General features: G+C 40.1%; 1 protein-coding gene across 3 annotated transcripts in view; it reads left to right on the forward strand.

The window, feature by feature from the left end:
- Nucleotides 1–18,386, forward strand: part of CRYBG1 (crystallin beta-gamma domain containing 1) — a 98,649-nt gene that overhangs the window by 52,840 nt on the left and 27,423 nt on the right. For 2 of the 3 annotated variants that reach the window (XM_042017247.1, XM_042017248.1), the window contains 7 exons: nucleotides 1,348–2,837; nucleotides 9,288–10,740; nucleotides 10,814–10,990; nucleotides 13,437–13,484; nucleotides 13,593–13,711; nucleotides 15,040–15,202; nucleotides 16,151–16,290. In XM_042017247.1, coding sequence (XP_041873181.1) covers nucleotides 1,348–2,837; nucleotides 9,288–10,740; nucleotides 10,814–10,990; nucleotides 13,437–13,484; nucleotides 13,593–13,711; nucleotides 15,040–15,202; nucleotides 16,151–16,290 — 3,590 coding nt within the window. Of the gene's footprint in view, nucleotides 1–44; nucleotides 141–1,347; nucleotides 2,838–9,287; nucleotides 10,741–10,813; nucleotides 10,991–13,436; nucleotides 13,485–13,592; nucleotides 13,712–15,039; nucleotides 15,203–16,150; nucleotides 16,291–18,386 lie in introns of those variants that run through there. The other variant, XM_042017249.1, reaches the window with a different exon arrangement.

Genomic DNA, 18,386 nt, shown 5'->3' on the forward strand with positions numbered 1-18,386 from the left:
AGAGCCGCTGCCCGCGGCGGGGCGGCGGCTCGGGGCGGGCTGCGGGGGCGGGCCGAGGCGGAGCGCACAGACGGCCGGCGCCGGGGCAGCGGCGTGGGGCGGCTTCGCGCAGGGGCCGCCGAACCCAGCCGAACCGGGCGGTGAGTGTCGGGCGCTCGGCGGGATGGGGAGGCGAGGCGAGGATGCGGCGCGGCCGGCGGCGAATAAAAGTCCGCCACGGCACCTTCCTCCTGCTTATCCCGTTTTGGGACGGGGGAGGATAGTGGCAGCCTCGGGCGTCTTCACCCTTCTGGTAACGCGCGGACCGGGGTCCGTGACTCCTCCGGTGAGGTGGTGCTGGGCCGGTTCTCCGCAGCCGTACCTGCGAGGAAGGGATCGGCGGCCGCGGGGCTGCGCGGAGGGCGCGGGGCTTCAGCGCCGGCCCGCGCTGGGGGGACGCCGGGCAGTGGCAATTCGCTGGGCACTGACAGGCGGTCTGAGCGTTTGCAGCAAGAAACGAGTTGGAAACTGCCGAAGCAGGGTCCGTGCTGCCGAGGGAACCCGCTCACCTCGAGGGTCTGGTGCGCCGGAGTAGAAAATACTCGCGGTGTTTTGAAATAGACGTCTCAAAACAAGTATTCATCGTACCGGCATGTAAAAAGGGCTAATGTATTAAAATGCAAATATGCATGTGTACTCGGCGATGCTGTTGCGTGTTTCCTGTTTACCATGTTAATTAGAAGTTGTAAGGCAGAACTTCACCAAGAGTAATCCAGGGCAGTATTTGACCCAGTAACGCTCATTGAATGATGCAGTGGCTTTTATAGTTCTGGGTATTTTAGCCCAAAACACAAGCCAAATATTTACTGAACTTCATTATTGAGAAATGTATGAATGGTAAGACAACTTACACCTTTGAAACTATTCTCTACCAGCACAAGTGTGAAAACTGACTCAGCCAGTATGCAGAGAAAGTTAAACTTCCCACTCTTGTTTTCATAAGGAAAACGTTGACATGAAGTTTGTCCCCAGTCTTGCAGGCACCACGATGCTTTTCTGTAATGTTTTGGGTGATGTTAATTAATTGTGCAAAAGTTTGAGATTTGGGACATATAATGCTGCCATCATAAGGCAAGATGAGCACGCTTGTAAACAAATGCAGGTAAAAACATACAGAAGCATTGTGGAATCGTAATTGTTTTGCAAGGGTTTTGTTTTTCTTGTTTTTTTTTTCGAGAGCTTGTATTGTTCAGTAAACTGTTTTGTTTCTATTCACTGTGTCCTTTTAATTTATAGATGGTGCTAAAACAAACAAACATATTACAGAAACAATTTTGACATTAACCAAATGTTTGTTTGCTTTTGTAGTCCACCTCACACCTTCCAGATCCTTCCAGAGAAGAAAATAAAAAAAAACCTGTTTTGGAAAGACTTGGAAATTTGTTTGGTACAGGGAAGAGGAAAAATGTCAAAAGTTCACTAGAACACACTTCGCATCATAAGGGTGAGAGGTCAGGTTCTCCTCACGGGGCGCAGCCAGTATACTGTAGGCACTTCAGAGAAGGACACGAAGCTCCTCAAGTACAGAAACAAGTGAGAAACATAAGCGCCCTTTCCGAGGCACAGGAATATACTTTCAGTGGGGAAGTAAGACCACTGTATCACGATACAATTTCAGAATGGAGTAGTAGGGGAGTCTCTTCTGACAGTGAGTGGTCAGCAGATTGGAGCGGCAGCAGTGAAACCATTAAAAACTCTTTCTGTGAGAGTAGCCTGAATGTGGAAACACTGGGACTGGAGAAAGAATCCATCACAGATATAAGTAATTCCACAACTCCAGATTTCATACAGAGCTTGAGAAATTTGTCTAGTGAAGACTTAGAAAAGAGTATCTTAAGCCACAAGCAGCTTGTGAGCACGTGGGTGTCTGAGGAGCCTGGGCATGCAAAACCAAAGGATTTGCCATACGAGTTGGAATCTGCAGCGAGTGAACACGCATATTCTGCTAGAGTGTTAACAGTTGATATCTATCTAAGGAAAACCGACGAACTCCTTAATGAACCCGTGACTCTCAAATCAGAAGAAAATTGTAGTGATTCAGACACAATGGATAAAAAATCTGCTAGTAAAAGATCTGGAAAACGGAGAAAGTCTCAGTCATCTAGTGACATTCCAAATGGAGAGAGAAACCAGGCTGAGAATACGGCAAGAGAAGAACCTGTTTTTGAGGATGATGCCCATTCTGAGGTGTTTTCAGACAAGATAATAAACTCTGAACGAAAAGTGAGGTCTCTTCAACAGACTCCTGAAAGAAATTCCTCTTCCTCAGGTAATAATCAGGACCTAAAAGTTGGATCTGCTCACAAAGGGGCATCTAAAGCTGAAGCTGACAAGGGCAAGCAGCAGATCTCAAACACAACTTCTGCAAGGAGAAGATCATATAAAAAGAATCAGTCGGATTCTGTACCCATTTCCCCTACTGGATTGAAGGGTCAGGTGAAAGATTACTCTTCAAAAAGGCAACCATTAGCATTGCCAGAGACCAACCCAGTAACAAAAAGAACTTCAGTGGAAAAGGGAGCTATACCTGTGGCTTTTGGGGAAGACAGTTTGGAGTCTCCCAAAGCTTCTTTGGCTACTAAGACAGAAGACAATGCCTTGGTGTTTGCTGAAGGCAGAAATGATACCAAGGTAGTAAAGCATGGTAATGGTCCAGATGGAAGAGCTTTCTTGCATACTGATGGGATTAAAAACGGAGACCTGTGTCTGTCAGCTGAGAGACAGACAAATTCTGATTTAGACACGTCGAAGCTGAAGAGTTTGGATGCTTCCAGAACAGTTACAACAAAGATTAGCCTGTAAGTAACAAACAAGTTTACCTTGTCCTTGTAGCTGTAGTTTTGCTTGTGTCTGGGTATAGAATCTACAGAAACACCAGCTGTGTATCTGTTATCAACCTAAATTGTTTTCAGTTAAGAACTGCCTTAAAAAAAAAAAAAGTTACCATAATTAAAGCTGCCACTTAACAAGCACTGTAGTCTGCATGTATTAGAAAAATAATTCATTTTTTCATTTTTTAAACGGATAGGGAATGTCTTTGTCCATTCCATTATATGGAATAACTTAACATATATGAAAGCTGTTCAGTCATCATTGTTGTGGATCAGAATAATTCAACTATTGTTGACCTTAATGTTATTTTTTGCTCTGTAACCAAATCAGAATGTGGTTGAATATTTTGTATGTGAAAATCTTTGAATAAGAAATGTGTTCAGGTTTTCCATGAAACAGCCTAAGTTCTGCTATTATTTTATGAAGAAATGTAGGATGCAATGTAGAACTTGATTGTTCAAATTATATGATTGATCACACTCCAGAGATTTGAATACATATGGTTGCTTTCTTAAGTATGTGCAGGATGAATCATTTAAATTTTGATGCATGTGAATAACATCAGGTATTTGCAGAATTATGCATATATTCTTTTCCAGTATTTGGTTTTACACTTGAAGAAACTGTCTCTGTCAAACAGGTGATCAGAACTTTCCTTAGGATTATAAAGAATTGGCTGTATTTATAAAGTTCGCTGTTATCACTAGTATGAGGCCAGTGATTGATTTCTTGGATTCTTCTGCATTCTCATCCACAGGGAATGATTTTATTGTGTTATTCATTTCTGTTGTTTGGTTGTCACAGCTGTGTGCTGTGTGCTATTGCACTCCTCATTCTGGCATGTTCAGGTACAGGTGTTGGGGTACACCGAATCCTGTAGGCCCACCTGAGGTACACCGTGTGTTCATAATTGTCATTGTTTTAGAGAGGTGTGAAGGTTCAACGTGATGGTTTAAGAGACATTTCTGTTTCCAGTTATGCTTCCCACATCTGAGAAGCACAGAGCAATTTCCTTTGCACAATTTGTAACACTCTACATCTGAGCTGTTAATTTGTAACTTAAATTTAAAAAGCCGAATATTGAAAGTTAAACTGTGGCGTTTTTGTTCTTGGTGATGCTTTGCCATCTGGCAGTATAGATTGCAGATCTTAAACTCCTGAGTTTGTATCTTCGTAGCTTCAAAGAAAGGGTAGCTTTCATATTGTTTTTTCTCTGTTATAGTGATGATGTTTTTTCTCTGTTATAGTGATGATGAAGTTATAAGCGCCTGCATAGCTGGATTTCATTTTTCGGTGTATCTCCTGGGCTTGCTGTACAATGAATTATCTTTTACTGTACTCATAAAGTAACAGATAGGTGTCCTTTCTAAAAGAGACCAAATTTTAACGAATAAACAGCCTGTTCTATTTCATCCCATTTTGTCAGGTGTGTGACGCTGTGTCTTGGCCTTATCTGCTGCTATCAGGACTTTAGCCCTGGGTGTAGACTGCTGTGTTGCCTGCAAGGTTCCTGATGCATCTCAAGCTGCCATTGCACAGCACCAAACTCTTTCTCTAGCCAGAGTTACATGCTCAGGTGATCTGGTATAATTTGTAGTCATTCATTAGAGCATACCAACTATAAACCTGGCTGTGGTTTAAGGTGCTGTAAAATGGGAAAGGAAAAGTTGGTGCCATTACTAGAAGATGGTGTGTTTTTGTTCTCTACTTATTGCTTTGAAAAGATAACTTTCCCATTTTCAAAGGTGAAAAAATTGTTGTTAGGTAGTTCACATTAATTCCTTTCACGTTGAAAAATACACATTTACTTACAGGTTCCTTGGGCCCCTGTAAGATGGATTTTGTATAATACAAGTAGTTCTCCCTTAAAAATGCACAGTGTCTCTTACTAATGACATTGTGCCAATTCTGGGAATCAAATTTCTTTAGAAACCATTTCAAAACAGGTCAGTTTCTCCAGTCACCTCCAGAAATGCAGGTTTCCTGTAAATAAAGATAGCATTTTCTATCTTTTCTCCATTTATGTCTCTGTACTGGATAACTTGAAAGCCACTGGATACTTTGCTTCTAGCTTTTGAAAGGGAAACCTATCAGATTTGAGACTAAAATGAGGTTGATGGTAAGCCTTAATTGGCAAATAAAACCTCAGGCAGTAGTTACTTTGATGTGCTTAGCAGAAAACTTGGCTTCAGTTGTCATACTTTATGTTCAGACATGGTTTTGTAGTTGCCTTTACATTTAAGCCCACTTGCTGAATTATTCTGCTCTTTTCACATGCCATTTTTCTTTGCTCACCTCAATCTGATATTCTGGCATCAGAGTTTTTTGGCACCAGTTGCATGCTTGACGTATGACTCACCTTCCATTTATGACTGGGAGAGGTTTAACTGCTTGCTTCTCAGTTTAGCTGCAAGGTGTAGCCAAAGAGAAGGACATTGGTATTTCTCTTGTGCCTGCTTGTTCCTGGCGTTGCAGATCAGGAATGGGTAGTAAGAATCAGCCACATTGGACTGTTTGTTAGGAAAAGCATTTGTACTGTTAAGTGAATCCATCTTTCAATGCTTTTTCCCCATATGAGATGAAAGGATACTTGTACTTAAAGGATACTCAAACAACATCTCCTTTTAAACAAGCTTAGAAATTCAGTTCTTGCAATAAAGTGCATCTTTTGGCTGTATTTAAAATCAGTATTTTGTAGTGTGGAAAAAGGTGTAATGAAAAGATTAGTTAGAGGAGGCCAGCTGTAGTGAGTAGAGCTGCGGGGCTGAGCTTTCTCTTGCTCTTTGGTCTCAGCTGTTTGGCGGCTGCTGCTGCTGCTGCTGCGCAGAAATACTGCAGAATATAAAATACAAAGTGTTGAAGTGGTTGTTTCTGCATAAATTTGCAAAGCTTGAAGCTATACCTTTGAGGGGTTAGCTCTTCATTTAAAATAGGTTTTAGGTGTGGTTGGTAAGTATCACTGCTAGCCATTAAACTTACTTGTGTCAGGGCATACAAAGAGACATGGATTTTATCGGGAAGATATGTATTGTTATGTTGAAATAAATGCATGTAGTAGCACAAGTGACAGGCTGACAAAAGGGTGGAATGGGAATGAATTTAAGACAATTGGGCCATTAGTATTACCTCTTAAAAATACAGGTAAAAGAAGAGGATAGGTACATTCTTTTTTTCTGATCAGGAAAGGATATGAAGGGTCCTGGTGAGCAGGGAATTCACACGTGTCAGTAGGGCATTGTAGCAGGTGAAGGCTAAGCCTGTTGCTCCATAGGCAGGAGCATAGCCAGCAGGTCAAAGGACAAGGTATTTGGTGCTCGTGAGTCTGCATTTGGGTCCCTATATTGAGTTGTAGCACTTCCTCCCCTTCCAACTCTCTTCTGGTACAAGAGAGATGTTCCCAAATTGGAATGAGTCTAGCGGTGAGCCATTAAAGAAGGTGACAGCTCTGGAGCAAATCACATATGGGGAGAAGCTGAAGCAGCTTGGTTTCTTCAACTGAGAGAAGAGAAGGATACAGGTAGACCTCAGTCATCTCTCACTACCTATAGAGAAGGCAGAGCCACATTTGTCCCTGAGCTGTAGAGTGAAGGGACAACAGCCACAGCTGCAAGTTGTAACAGTGAAGTTTTATTGGCATATAAGGCAAAAAAAATTCACAGCAACAGTGGCTGCCCTGCTGCAATGCTTCACTAGGAAGGTTGTGAAATCTTGATCCGTGAAGTGATTCAAAACTTGGTCAGGCAGAGCCTTCACGAACTTGATCTAACTTTGAAGCTGTCCCTGTTTTGAATAGGAAGTTGGACTAGCTGACCTTTAGAGGTCCCTTGCAACCTATGTTCATTTTCCAAAGAGAAAAATCATAGAATAATTTAATTTTTAAAAGCTTAGGAAAAACCAGATGTAGTTAAAATCAAAAGTAGGGCCTCAATGTATTTCATCTAATGCTGTATGATAATTCCCTCCATACCTCCCCTCTTTCAGGAACATTTTGTTTTTCTGTTCTTCCGTAAGTTTTCCAAGCGTGCTTTATTAGGACCTATCTGAAGTATGGACAGTTGCTTTTAAGTCTGCTATTTCCTCTTTTGTTGATCATGCATTCTTCATAAGAGCCTTCCAGCTGTGAACCAGCTTGAGTAGGCTGGTAGTTACAGGGAGCACTGTTGGGAAGTCTTCTCTGAAAAGACATGATGATAAGAAGGAAATGGAACTGTTGGAGCAAACCCAGAGGAGGCCACAAAGTTGATAAGAGGACTGGAGCACCTTCCCTATGGAGACAGGCTGAGGGAGTTGGGGCTTCTCAGAGAAGAGAAGGTTGTGTGGAGACATCATAACCTTGCAGTATCTGAAGGAGGGGTCTACAGGGAAGCTGGAAAGGGACTCTTTGCCAGGAACTGTAATGATAGGACAAAGAGTACTGGGTGAAAACTGAGAGACAGGAAGTTTAGGTTAGATATTAGGGAAGAAACTTTTTACTTAGGGGTGGTGAGACACTACAAGAGGTTGCCTGGGGAGGTTGTGGATGCCCCAGCCCTGGCAGTGTTCAAAGCCAGGTTGGATAAGGCTTTGAGCAACCTGGTCTAGTGGGAGGTGTCCCTGCCCCTGGCAGTGGAGCTGGGACTAGATGATCTCTTAAGATCCATTCCAACCTCTTAAAAGTCTATGATTTTTAACAGTTGCTCTCTGTATAGATTCTTAGGTAACTATTTTCGATTCCTTCTGTTATTTCAGTTAGTTTGTTCCTCGTGGTATTCCCAAGAAATAAAGCTTGTACAATGGGGAGTCTTGCATTAGTAGGGTTTAATTTCTTACTTGGGATGGATTGCTTGAGGAAGACAGGAAAGGATCTCACTTTTTGGGTTGTTCCTGTATCTCACACCTCTTTCTTGAGCTAAACAGCTGCCTGAGAACTCAGTGAACACAGTTTGTGTAGGTAAAAAAAGAAGAAAGTACTGGAATACTGAAATCATCCATTGATTGGTAGAACATTTGGGACTCTGGAGATTGCTGCATGCTATTTTCTTTTTATCTCCCACCTTTGTCAGTTTTCATATAGGGCAGTGTTCCCCTATCACTGAGTGTCCCCAGATTCCTCTTTGGAGAACAGGACTGTCTTTGAGGTGATGGTGGGCTCTTTGACACGCCTTAGATCTGACTGATAAATTTTGAAGCCATCTGCCTTGCATCTTCACAGCTGTTCATACTGTACTGTTGCTGTTGTCCCCAGGGACGGTGAGAATCATGACATGGAATTCAAGCCCAGGATAAATGGGATTATTTAATTAATTATCACCTCGTTTATATAACTTGGTTTGCAATAGAGAAATGACATTATTGGCTGCTTGACCATACACCTCCCAGAGTGATTGGCTGAATGCTACAACACCTATTTCAAAATATTTTCTTCAGTGAACCAAAACAAGACCGTGCAGGTGCAAGATAGAGAGTTAGTTTACAAAACCGTCTTTCACTGTTTCTCAGCTAAAGCATGAGAAAGGAAAACTTCACAAAATGCTTCAGCAGCTGGAAATTTCCTCTGCTCCTGCTCTTTGGCATCCATACTGTACAGTATGCAGTAGCAAGTTACATGGACAAATAATTTTTCCTGGTTGTAGGTATTCAGAAGAAAGGAGGCTTGAAACACTCAGCTACGCATCAGCAGCCTTCTGCCATAGCACAGGAGCACTGTGTGCTATGTACTTGTACATGCATCTCTGTCCACTCTGACAGAGAAGTTTTGTGTTTCCAAATTCAATTCTCGTGAAATTATTAGGGTTAGTTTACACAATTTAAATTGTTAGCTAAGTTTACCTGAAGGAAGTGGAAGAGTGCTCACATGTGGTGTTTGCTTAGCCAAGGTGGTGATGCAGTGCTTGGGGACAGCTGACATTTTCTGCAAGCACTAATGAGAGTGGAAGAATTCTTTCACTCAATTTAAGGTTGCTTCTGCAGTGTAGGTGCAGAAAAAGAATCTGGGCAGATGTCTTCAAAACTCATTGGAGAGAATATGCAAATGTTAACCAACTCATTATCACCTTAATGAATTGGGATTTGTTTTCTAAACTCTGCAGGGAATTGCATGTTTATAATTTATTCTCCCTATTCACTACTAAATTTTAATGTTCTGTCAGTCATAAGTACTTGTGTTCTCTGCCTCAATTGCAGATGCTGTAGGCTGTTGTGTTTTTTGTTTTACTAACCTTAAAGAACTAAGTATGTTTGAAATATATGTTCCTTATTTAGTGTCTAATCTTTTTTCATCCATATAGTTACTCCTCTTTTAGTTGATTCCTTTTGAGATACCAAAATTCAAATTAAGTCTATGGTTTATAATGCTCTATTTTATTGTTTTGAAAATTGTTACAAGCCTGTTCAAGATGAATTAAAGCTGTCACTCTGTGTCACTTTGCCTCCTGTAGTCCAGCCAAACCGAAGAACATAGAGCTGAATTTTAAAACACCTACAAATCAAGACAGCTTAGAAAGTGAGCAGGATATTCTTGAAAAACCAGTTAATAAAACTAACAGCAACATTGCCAACAAAATTTCCTTGTTTGAAAACAAATGTGCTAACCAGAGCCAGAGGCCTACTGACATCCCTGCCTCAAAAAATAGTACTGTACCAAGCACATTCGTTGGCAGAGCAAAGCTGAAATTTGGAAAACAACCTAAGGAAAATGAACAGCCTGAAAAAATTTTAAATAAGCAAAGCAGTCGTCAGAAGTTATTTGAGAACGGCACGCAGGAGAAAGAAAGCACTGCAGAGTTAAAAGGCAAAAATGAAGAAGGCTTTGCCCCCTATGAGGATATTGGGAAGACACCAGAACTTAAAGTAAAAGCTGCCATATCCCTTTTTAACCAAAGCAGCAAAAGTGATGCTAGTAGTGCCTCTCTGAAGCAACCAGAACCAGAATTAACCACAGCAAAGAAAGAAAGTTCACCTTTTAAACTGTCTTTGCACTCACCTGTTAAAAGTGAAAATGCTCAAGATCCTTTCTACCAAAGAAATTCCACAAGCTCAGAATTCCACAGAAATGAAGAAAAGATGCTGCCAAACACAGAGGCTTTATCACCTTGCAATAATGATAAATATCCTCTACCATCTCATCAGGTTTCCAGATCAGAATTGAACAAGATGGAAAATGGAGATAAAAAGGTAAAGCCAGGAGATTTGAATTTTGCAGCACTGCAGTATGACGACAGCAGTCAAGACAGTATATTGGAATCAGAGCACAACACCAACACACAAAAGAGCCCAGGCAAAACCTGTAATGGATCTGCTGAAGATGACAGCATTTTTGATTCCCCATCTGACATGAAGAAGTTTGCTGAAACAATAAAAAACTTAGACACCTCAGTTTGCTTACCCCAGAAAAAGAAGAGATCAAAGCTTCCAAAGTCTCCAGCACCCCACTTTGCAATGCCTCCAATTCATGAAGATAACTTAGAGAAAGTATTTGATCCTAGTGTATTTACTTTTGGTTTGGGACTGAGGAGGGAAAAAACACAGGATCTGTTACCAGCACAACAAATTAAAATGCAAAGCCTGGAAACAATAGCCAGAGTCAGGCCCAAGCGTGCATCAACAGAGCAAAGTATCATATTCAAGTCTCTTCAGTCATGTAGAGAGGAACCTGCCTTTACTCAAGAAATAAATGGAAAAGAGAACACTGATTGTACAGATGGTGAAGTTAAGAGGTCACGGCTTGAAAAAAGCTCCCTCTTCTCAAGCTTGCTGTCTTCTAAAGAAAAGTTTTACAGTCCTTCTGTCACTTCAGTAAATAACACAACAACTTTTGCAACTGATTCCTCAGGGATGCTTCCTTTACAACAGGATGCTTCTGGGCCATTCATCATGCCTCAAAAATCTGAGGTAATAAAGATCATTCAGGAAATGAAACAATGTTTGCTGCTGAATGACTGTTAATTTTGATTTTGCAATTCAGTCTCTTTCAGATATGAAGTTTCCAAGTTTTGTGGAGAAGTTCCTGCAAGCAGATAGTGCAAAAAAAGAGCTAAGTTTACAAATGCCCAACTACGGCAACCCTGAAAAAAGTTTTTCCAGCTGGTTAGGGACAAGCAGATATGAATCAAATGTCCCCCCTGGTTTATTAGATGTGGATGTAAGTATTGTGTTTTTTAAAAGCTGCCTGCAAAGTTATCCGGCTTTTATGTTTTCGAAAGGCAATGTGCATGCATTGGTTTTTTTCCCCCTCTTTGGGATACATATAGTTTACAAATACATTGAGGTGAACTTAGGTATGGTACCAGTTTTATCTGAAAATGAGATGGCATCTATCAACATGACTAAGGGGTATTTATTTTGAGACTTTTTGCAAATATGAATGAAAAGCATATGTCTGAATATGTCTTCATACTTGATTTTGTATTATATTGAAACAAATCTTACGCTAACTTTAATTTTTTATTGCAAATTACTAGAATGCTTTCTGTGAACTTCAGAAATCTTCTGTTGACAGTAATCTGTATTCTCTTCCAACAAGACATTCAGCCATTGTACTATTAAATAAGTAACAGAGCAAATTTTTCATTTTAGCCTTCTGTTGTATTCCCATGCATTTGGCAGAAAAATATATATTCTTTAAGAATAATTTAAGAACTGGATAGTAGGCATTATTGAAAGTGCTGTTACAGCAGAGGGCTGTCCCTTGCTCTGATTACAAGCATCTGTTCCTCATGACTGAAGACAGACCTATGTTTTCCCTTCAAAGCAACTTTAATGTGGAATATATTTGTAATTTCTGTTTTTAAAATGATGAACAAATGCCCTGTAGTATTTGCTATTTCTGTTGATGTAAGCCCTTATTGTGACCTGAGAGGAAAACTATAATCAGGAGATCTAAGAACCATGGGAAGAAATACATTTTCCAAAGTTTAATAGCCACATGAATGTGACCTGTGGAATTGACGCAGCATGTAAGAAGTTGGAGAAATACTTTCCAAAGCTAATGGTTATCTGCTGTAACAGTTCTACTAAAAGGAGTGAGGTAGTAGAAATAGCCCCTTTCTTCATCACCTTGCAGGAGGCAACCATCCATGGTACCTTGCAGTTTTGAGAACGTAGGTTATTACAGGAAGTTTTCTTAATTAGTGTGGAGATGAAAATTTACAGTAGTGTAGGTTTATGTTGCCAGTTAAACAGGCTTTCTTACTCTGACAGTCCTGCTTGGATTTAAAACTTGAATTTAAAGCTAAATGTCTAGTACTATTTTAGTTTGGATTTTGCTACTTAAACTGTTGTTCTTGAGTGGTTTCAGTCTTGCAGTAGTGTGTGGAGGCCTGTTATAGCAGAGGAGTGTGTACATACCTAAGACTGCACTTGAGAGAATCCCTTTAGGCTTCAAAGGGTTTCTGGACTTCTGTGGCAGTGTGGCACTGTTGCTGACTGAATTATCTTGCTCAAGTTGGGAATCAAAAATGTTTCTATGAGGCGTACTTACTGTGCATCTTCCACTGACTAAGAAAGTGGTGATGCAATGGCTACTGGGCAATGTGAAGGAAAGAGTAAGGGTAGTCCAAAACAATGACTTTGGCATTCCTCAAAACACAGAACAAGTTTGAACTGGAATTGAAGCGCAGGCTAAAAAACCAGTCATGCTTCAACCTGTCTCGATGATGCCTACAAAAACCTGGTGGTGGTTAAGAACTCTGTCTTACGACCACTGCCTGCTCTGCATGGTAACTACTATGTTCTCGTTAATTCCTTGCACATATTGCTGGTTGCCTATTTAGGGGCAGGATCTGCTTTGGTCTTTTTGTTTGTGTGAATAATTCCTAGAAGAGCAGGACCCTGTCCCAGAATGAGCACTCCTGTCCTTGCTAGGAAACCAAACACCTAATTTCGATGCTACCTTTATTTGTTTGAAGATGACGTGATGCAACCACAAGTTTCCCAAATATTCTATATCATATAATTTACTGCTGACTTCAACATTGTTTTAGATTTTTGTACACCTCAGTGTGTTTTATTTGTTCTGAATATTTTTAGTTTGTCGCTTAGTGCACAGTCTCACGCTCTTTAAGGAAACCTGTTACAAGGTGTTCATCACAAAACTGATTATGCTAGTTAGCTCATACATGTATGTGCCATCATGCCCCCTCAGCCTTATGATCTATTCCTTCAAAATACTTCATGTTTTATGGCTTGACACTTTTAGACATTTAAATTCATCTTTATCATTGTACAGCTTGGCATTTATCAATGCCAATTTTTAAAGTAGTCTCTTGGTATTGAACTCCTAGAGTATATAGAAATCTGATCCGGAGGATTTTAAAGGGCTTCAAATCTGACGTTAGTTGACTTCAGTGAGATGATAATTCAGAGGTTAAAAAAGCATGTAAATTTATACATTTATGGCAAGGTGCTCTGCAAGAGGAAGTAGAGATGGAAGCGGTAAGTAGGTATAGTTGAAAGGTTACCAGCTTTTACTATTCAGAGTAGTTTTAATTTTGTTCTACTAGACCTTTTTTTATAGCTGAGTATAATTATTGAAAATTTTTGATTTTGTGGGGTTTTTTTGTGATTTTTCTCTCCTCACTGTCTATTAGACACTTCCAAGAAATGGACAAAGTAAAATCAATCCCAGACCTGGCAAGGTAAGATCAGTTTTAATGGTTTTACTGTTCCTTTCTGTATGTAAAGCCTAGGAAGATAGAACTATATGTTGCTGGTGTGTTTTTCTGTTTTGTTTTTTTTTAACACAGCTGGTGATATACTGTGACTCAGATTATCAAAAAGCTGGCATTGAAGTTTTTCATGATGTTCCGGATTGCAGTTCTTGGGTTCTGTCACCCACAATTTCAGTTAAAGTCATCAGAGGATGGTAAGAGATCAATTTTTACTCTTTATACAAAGATTTTTACTCTATCCAAAAATGTTTTGAAACAGAACTGGCAAGTAATTCACAGTAAATCTGCCTTGTAAATGGTAATGTAACATGCTGTGAGCAAGAAATACAGCATTTCACCTCTGCAACAGGAAGTTCTGAGCTGAAAAACCTATTTTACTGACCAGTTGAGTGAGTGTTACCATCTGGAGGGATGCAAGATTTCACCAGGCATAGGTGGGGGATGAAATGACAGATTTCTGTCCAGCTATTTTGCCCTTCATCTCTTCTGGTCATTAGGGATTCTTGGATGGTATTTGGATTGGACTAAAAGGCTAGCAAACAAGTTTAAAGCCAGGTCTTACATGATTAATTTCATGACCAAAGGAATAAGATGATGCTATAGGGATAATTGACTGTTTCTTGACAAAAGGAGGGATTTTTCTCTAAAAGCTATATTGCTCAAGAGTAATTCAAAACAAGTTCATCTCCTACTTTCTTCATAGCATCATCAGCAGAGGGGCCATTAGTAGTGTGGCTAGCATGGCAAGTTATGCTGTGGCCAGGCTATAATGCAGTCAAATAGCAGGTTCTCAGAAGTAATTATCTGATAGTAAGTTGCAGACACAAGGGCTAGCTGCAGTAGGAGGTACTGGGAAGCACACTGATTGCTGTTTAGCTTTAGAAAACTGGAATGAAAACCTTTTGATCTGTGTAAACCAGGTTGTCTTTTCCAGCGTGGTCTAGAGGGTTTTTTCCTCCTTCCATTGAGAGCTTGAGTGAAGGGTTTGTATTTGCAGATGGATAAAGTTCCTATTTAGTTATATATTCCAACCTGCCATTAAAAATGAAGTTATCCTTGTCTTCTGAGCAGTCTCTGGCACATCTACGCCAGCTCCTGTGGAACTCCAGGCTGTTGTTCACAGGATCCAAGCAACTTGTCTGTTTATACATGATGCAGCAGTCTGCAGTGTCATTGTTTTCTGATGCACACATTGGTTATGATTAGTATCTCATACAAAGTCTGGTCTTCAGAGACAGTAGTCCTTGCTGCCCCAAATTATCGATTTAAAAAGGTGGAGGAGTTTTTTGTGAAAGTACGATTCAGCAGTAGACGTCTTTGTTTTTATAATTGCTTTTAAAGGTATCACAGAGGTTGGAAAGGGCTTGCATCAGCAGTGTTGGGCAAATAAGCTGTATTGGGGAAATGGGAAGAGTCTGGAAACAGCACTGTGTATGAAACAATGTCTTAAGTGGGAACAAGATTTTTGCAAATCACTTGATAAAGCACCATTAAAAATTAGATTTTTAAAATTTATTTTAAGCTGGATACTCTACGAGAAACCAAATTTTGAAGGCCCTTCTATTCCATTGGAAGAAGGAGAGTTGGAACTCACAGATATTTGGGGTGCAGGTACTTCCGAAGAGCAAAGTGACTGCAAGTCTCAAAAGCCTGCAGTGATCGGTTCAATAAGACATGTTGTTAAGGCAAGTAATACAAGTAAAAAAAAAATCTTGCATGGAACTTAATGTGTAGTGATGTTTTATACTGATACAGAGTGTGATTGGTCTATTAGGACACAAGTGTAACATGAGCTACAATTGCATGAAACAATCTTCCATGCTGAATTTCATGTTTAATCACAAAATGCATGTGGGGGCTTTTGCGCAATGGGGATTGTGGTAACATCAACAGGAAGGATAGGATTGGAACGAAACTTGGTGGGCTTTATTAGAATAGCCACCAAAATGCTACATGCAGCATATGGTTTATAGTCTGGTCAGTCTCAGGAAAAGCATCCCAGAAAACCATCAATAATTCTGTATTTTTGAAATACAGCTTTTTCTTTTTATTCCAATACAAACCAAATTTGCACTCAATACAAACTTCAATGTCAAACACCAAACTTTGGTTTGCCCGGTATGGGCAAACTTACCAGTGAGTTTCACACATGGGGCAACAACCTTTCTACATGCACTTTTAACCTACCACTAAGCGGTTACAGTTGCAGGTTGCCAAAACAAGCACGAGCTATAAAGTTATTTGACTAGGAAAGAAAAAGGAGGAATATATATTGCTTGTAACTACAGTTCTTGTTTAAGTTGCAGTTCTCTTCAAGGATGGCTTGTTTGGTGTTATCTTAGGATTTAATTTGCTAGAGGAGATGTTAACTGATGAAAGAAGATGCATTCCTGCCTAGATGGCAGAAAGTAAACAGTGTAAATGCTGAAGAGAGATTGACTGACTGTCTTGGTTCAAACAGAGACAGGCAAACTGGCTTAGCTATACTTTTATTATAGGCATCTAATAGCAGTAGTAATTGACAAGGGGGGAAACAATTTAAAATAAACAGTTTCAAAACTGATTTAGTTATGCACAGTAATTACAGAACTCACAGCACAGATCAAGTGATTATGGCAATCTTCATTTTTCAGGATTACAGGGTTTGCCAAATTGATTTGTATACAGAGCCTGAAGGGTTAGGAATCGTGACTTCCTTTTTTGATGACACTGAAGAAACAGGGGTGTTTGGAACCACTCAGAAGACTTGTTCTATTAAAGTACATTGGGGCATGTAAGTATGTAGCTCTGTATGAATGTGTAGTGCAATGAAAAGAATTTGGTTCAAACCCTTGATTACACCTGTCAGACTTGCGAGCGGGCTGTATTTATTCTAGTCCTATATTTTGGAAGTATTTGTTGACAGTAGTGTTAGTACATCACTAATGCTTCACTCTTGGGAAGTCTGACCTCTTAGAATGTTTTGTTAGAGCCAGATTTTCTTCCGCTTGCGTGTAGCAAATACTGAATAATCCCAGCGTATTTGTAGCCAAGGAACAAGAGTTTGCCTCTCTTGCTGTTTCTCATTCAAGCAATCTTACCATAAGTGAGGGTGGAGAATGAACTGTTATTTTATATATATATATATATAATAAGACCACATTTCCCACTTGCTTTCTTCTAAACTTGAAATCAACCTACTAAATGAAGAAAATTTTTGAAGTCCTTCTATTATAAAATATGGCTTAGTGCTTTAGAGAGTCCATACGTGACATTCCTGTATTTCATAGTGCATTTTGATCTGGGTTTTTATGATGATGTTTAAGACAAATATGTTGTGTCACCTGAAACTATCTGGCCATCTGAGTTAGGAGGGTAATATTGTGAACCAAGCAAGCTTTTATGAGAAAGGAGGCCTCTAAGGAAAATTCCAGGTGCTGAACCAATATTAGTTTTCATGACTTAATGGTTTACAAGTTTGTTTATTATGGAAAACATGCCTCAAAGTAGTACTGGGAAAAGTATGCAGAAGAGAGAGGCTTCTTTCAGAAAAAGTGAGATTGGAGCCACTTCCAACCATGTTGGATCCTGCAAAACTTCTTACAGGGTGTACAGACCTTGGTTGTTAGCTCTTACATTTGGGCACTGATAGCACTTGCCTTGCTGCAAGTGGTCTAACTATCAAAAACTGCCCAGCTAAAGGCACGTGTTACATACCACTGCAAAGATGTTTCAAATATGCCACATGATATATGGACCTCTTTGTTGTTAGCCGAAGGGTATTTTATCTGAGTAAATATTTACACCTTGACTTGTGGAAAAAAATGAAGCATTTTGGTATATATGCAAATTTGAAGATGTCCGAGTAGTTGGTTCTCTGATGGGAAGTTATTTCTCGTTAACTGCAACCTTAATCCAAATTACATGTCTCGCAAGAGTAATGAGATCAGATACGTTATTTGGAGGTTGATTGTTAAGTCCATCTACTTCTCCACTTTATTTCTGTGTCACTTAAAAGCTATCTGTTACTAGTAAAATTACAATTTTTTATTTTAAAGGAGGCAGAGCCTGTGCACATCTCTGAGCTGTCTTTTTTTTTTGCATCAGTGTAACAGCACTGTTTTACTAAATCCACATAAACTCTTGCTGTCTTAACATCTCTCCCTTGCGTTTGGATCCCTGAAGGAAAGCAGACTAATATTCGCACCAGGAAGTGAAATAGATTATTTTTCAACTGTCTTTCTCAGATATCTGTTCATTAGTCCAGAGTAGAAAGAAGTTGCTTCCATGAGAAATTCAGCAGATGGCTGCTGCTTTTTTGCATGTTGCAGGGTTGGGGGGGTTTTTGCCTTTCGTTTACAGGCATGACATAGTTCACTGTATTGGCAGGTGAGGGAGGCTCTGATGCTGAGTCACCTTGCCATGTGGGTGTGGTTGTATCATCATAAAGTTTCCCAGTGTTCATGCTTAATTGTTGTTTGTTAAAAGCTGCCAAGAACAACGAGTCAATGCACCTTTATCTTCTGACTGTACTCTCTCCTTGTTCTTCAATGTGTGTCAGTTCTTGCAGTGAACTTAGTCATAGAATCCTTTAGGTTGGAAAAGGCCTTATAAGACCATTCAGTCCAACCATTAACCCAACACTCCCCAAGCCCCACTAAACCATGTCCCTAAGCACCATTACTGCACATCTTTTAAATACCTACAGGAATGCTGGCTCCACCACTCCCCTGAGCAGCCTGTTCCAGTGATTTGACAACTCTTTCAGTGAATAATTTTTTCCTAATATCCAGTCTAAACCTGCACAGGTGCAACTTGAGGCCACTTCCTCTTCTCCAGTCACTTGTTACTTGTGGGAAGAGACTACCTGGCTACAACCTCCTTTCAAAG

This window comes from Corvus kubaryi, unplaced genomic scaffold (assembly GCF_017639235.1).
Source record: "Corvus kubaryi isolate FWS band 111438036 unplaced genomic scaffold, C.kubaryi_AGA036_p1.0 split3-73, whole genome shotgun sequence".
NCBI classification, from domain to species: Eukaryota; Metazoa; Chordata; class Aves; order Passeriformes; family Corvidae; genus Corvus; species Corvus kubaryi.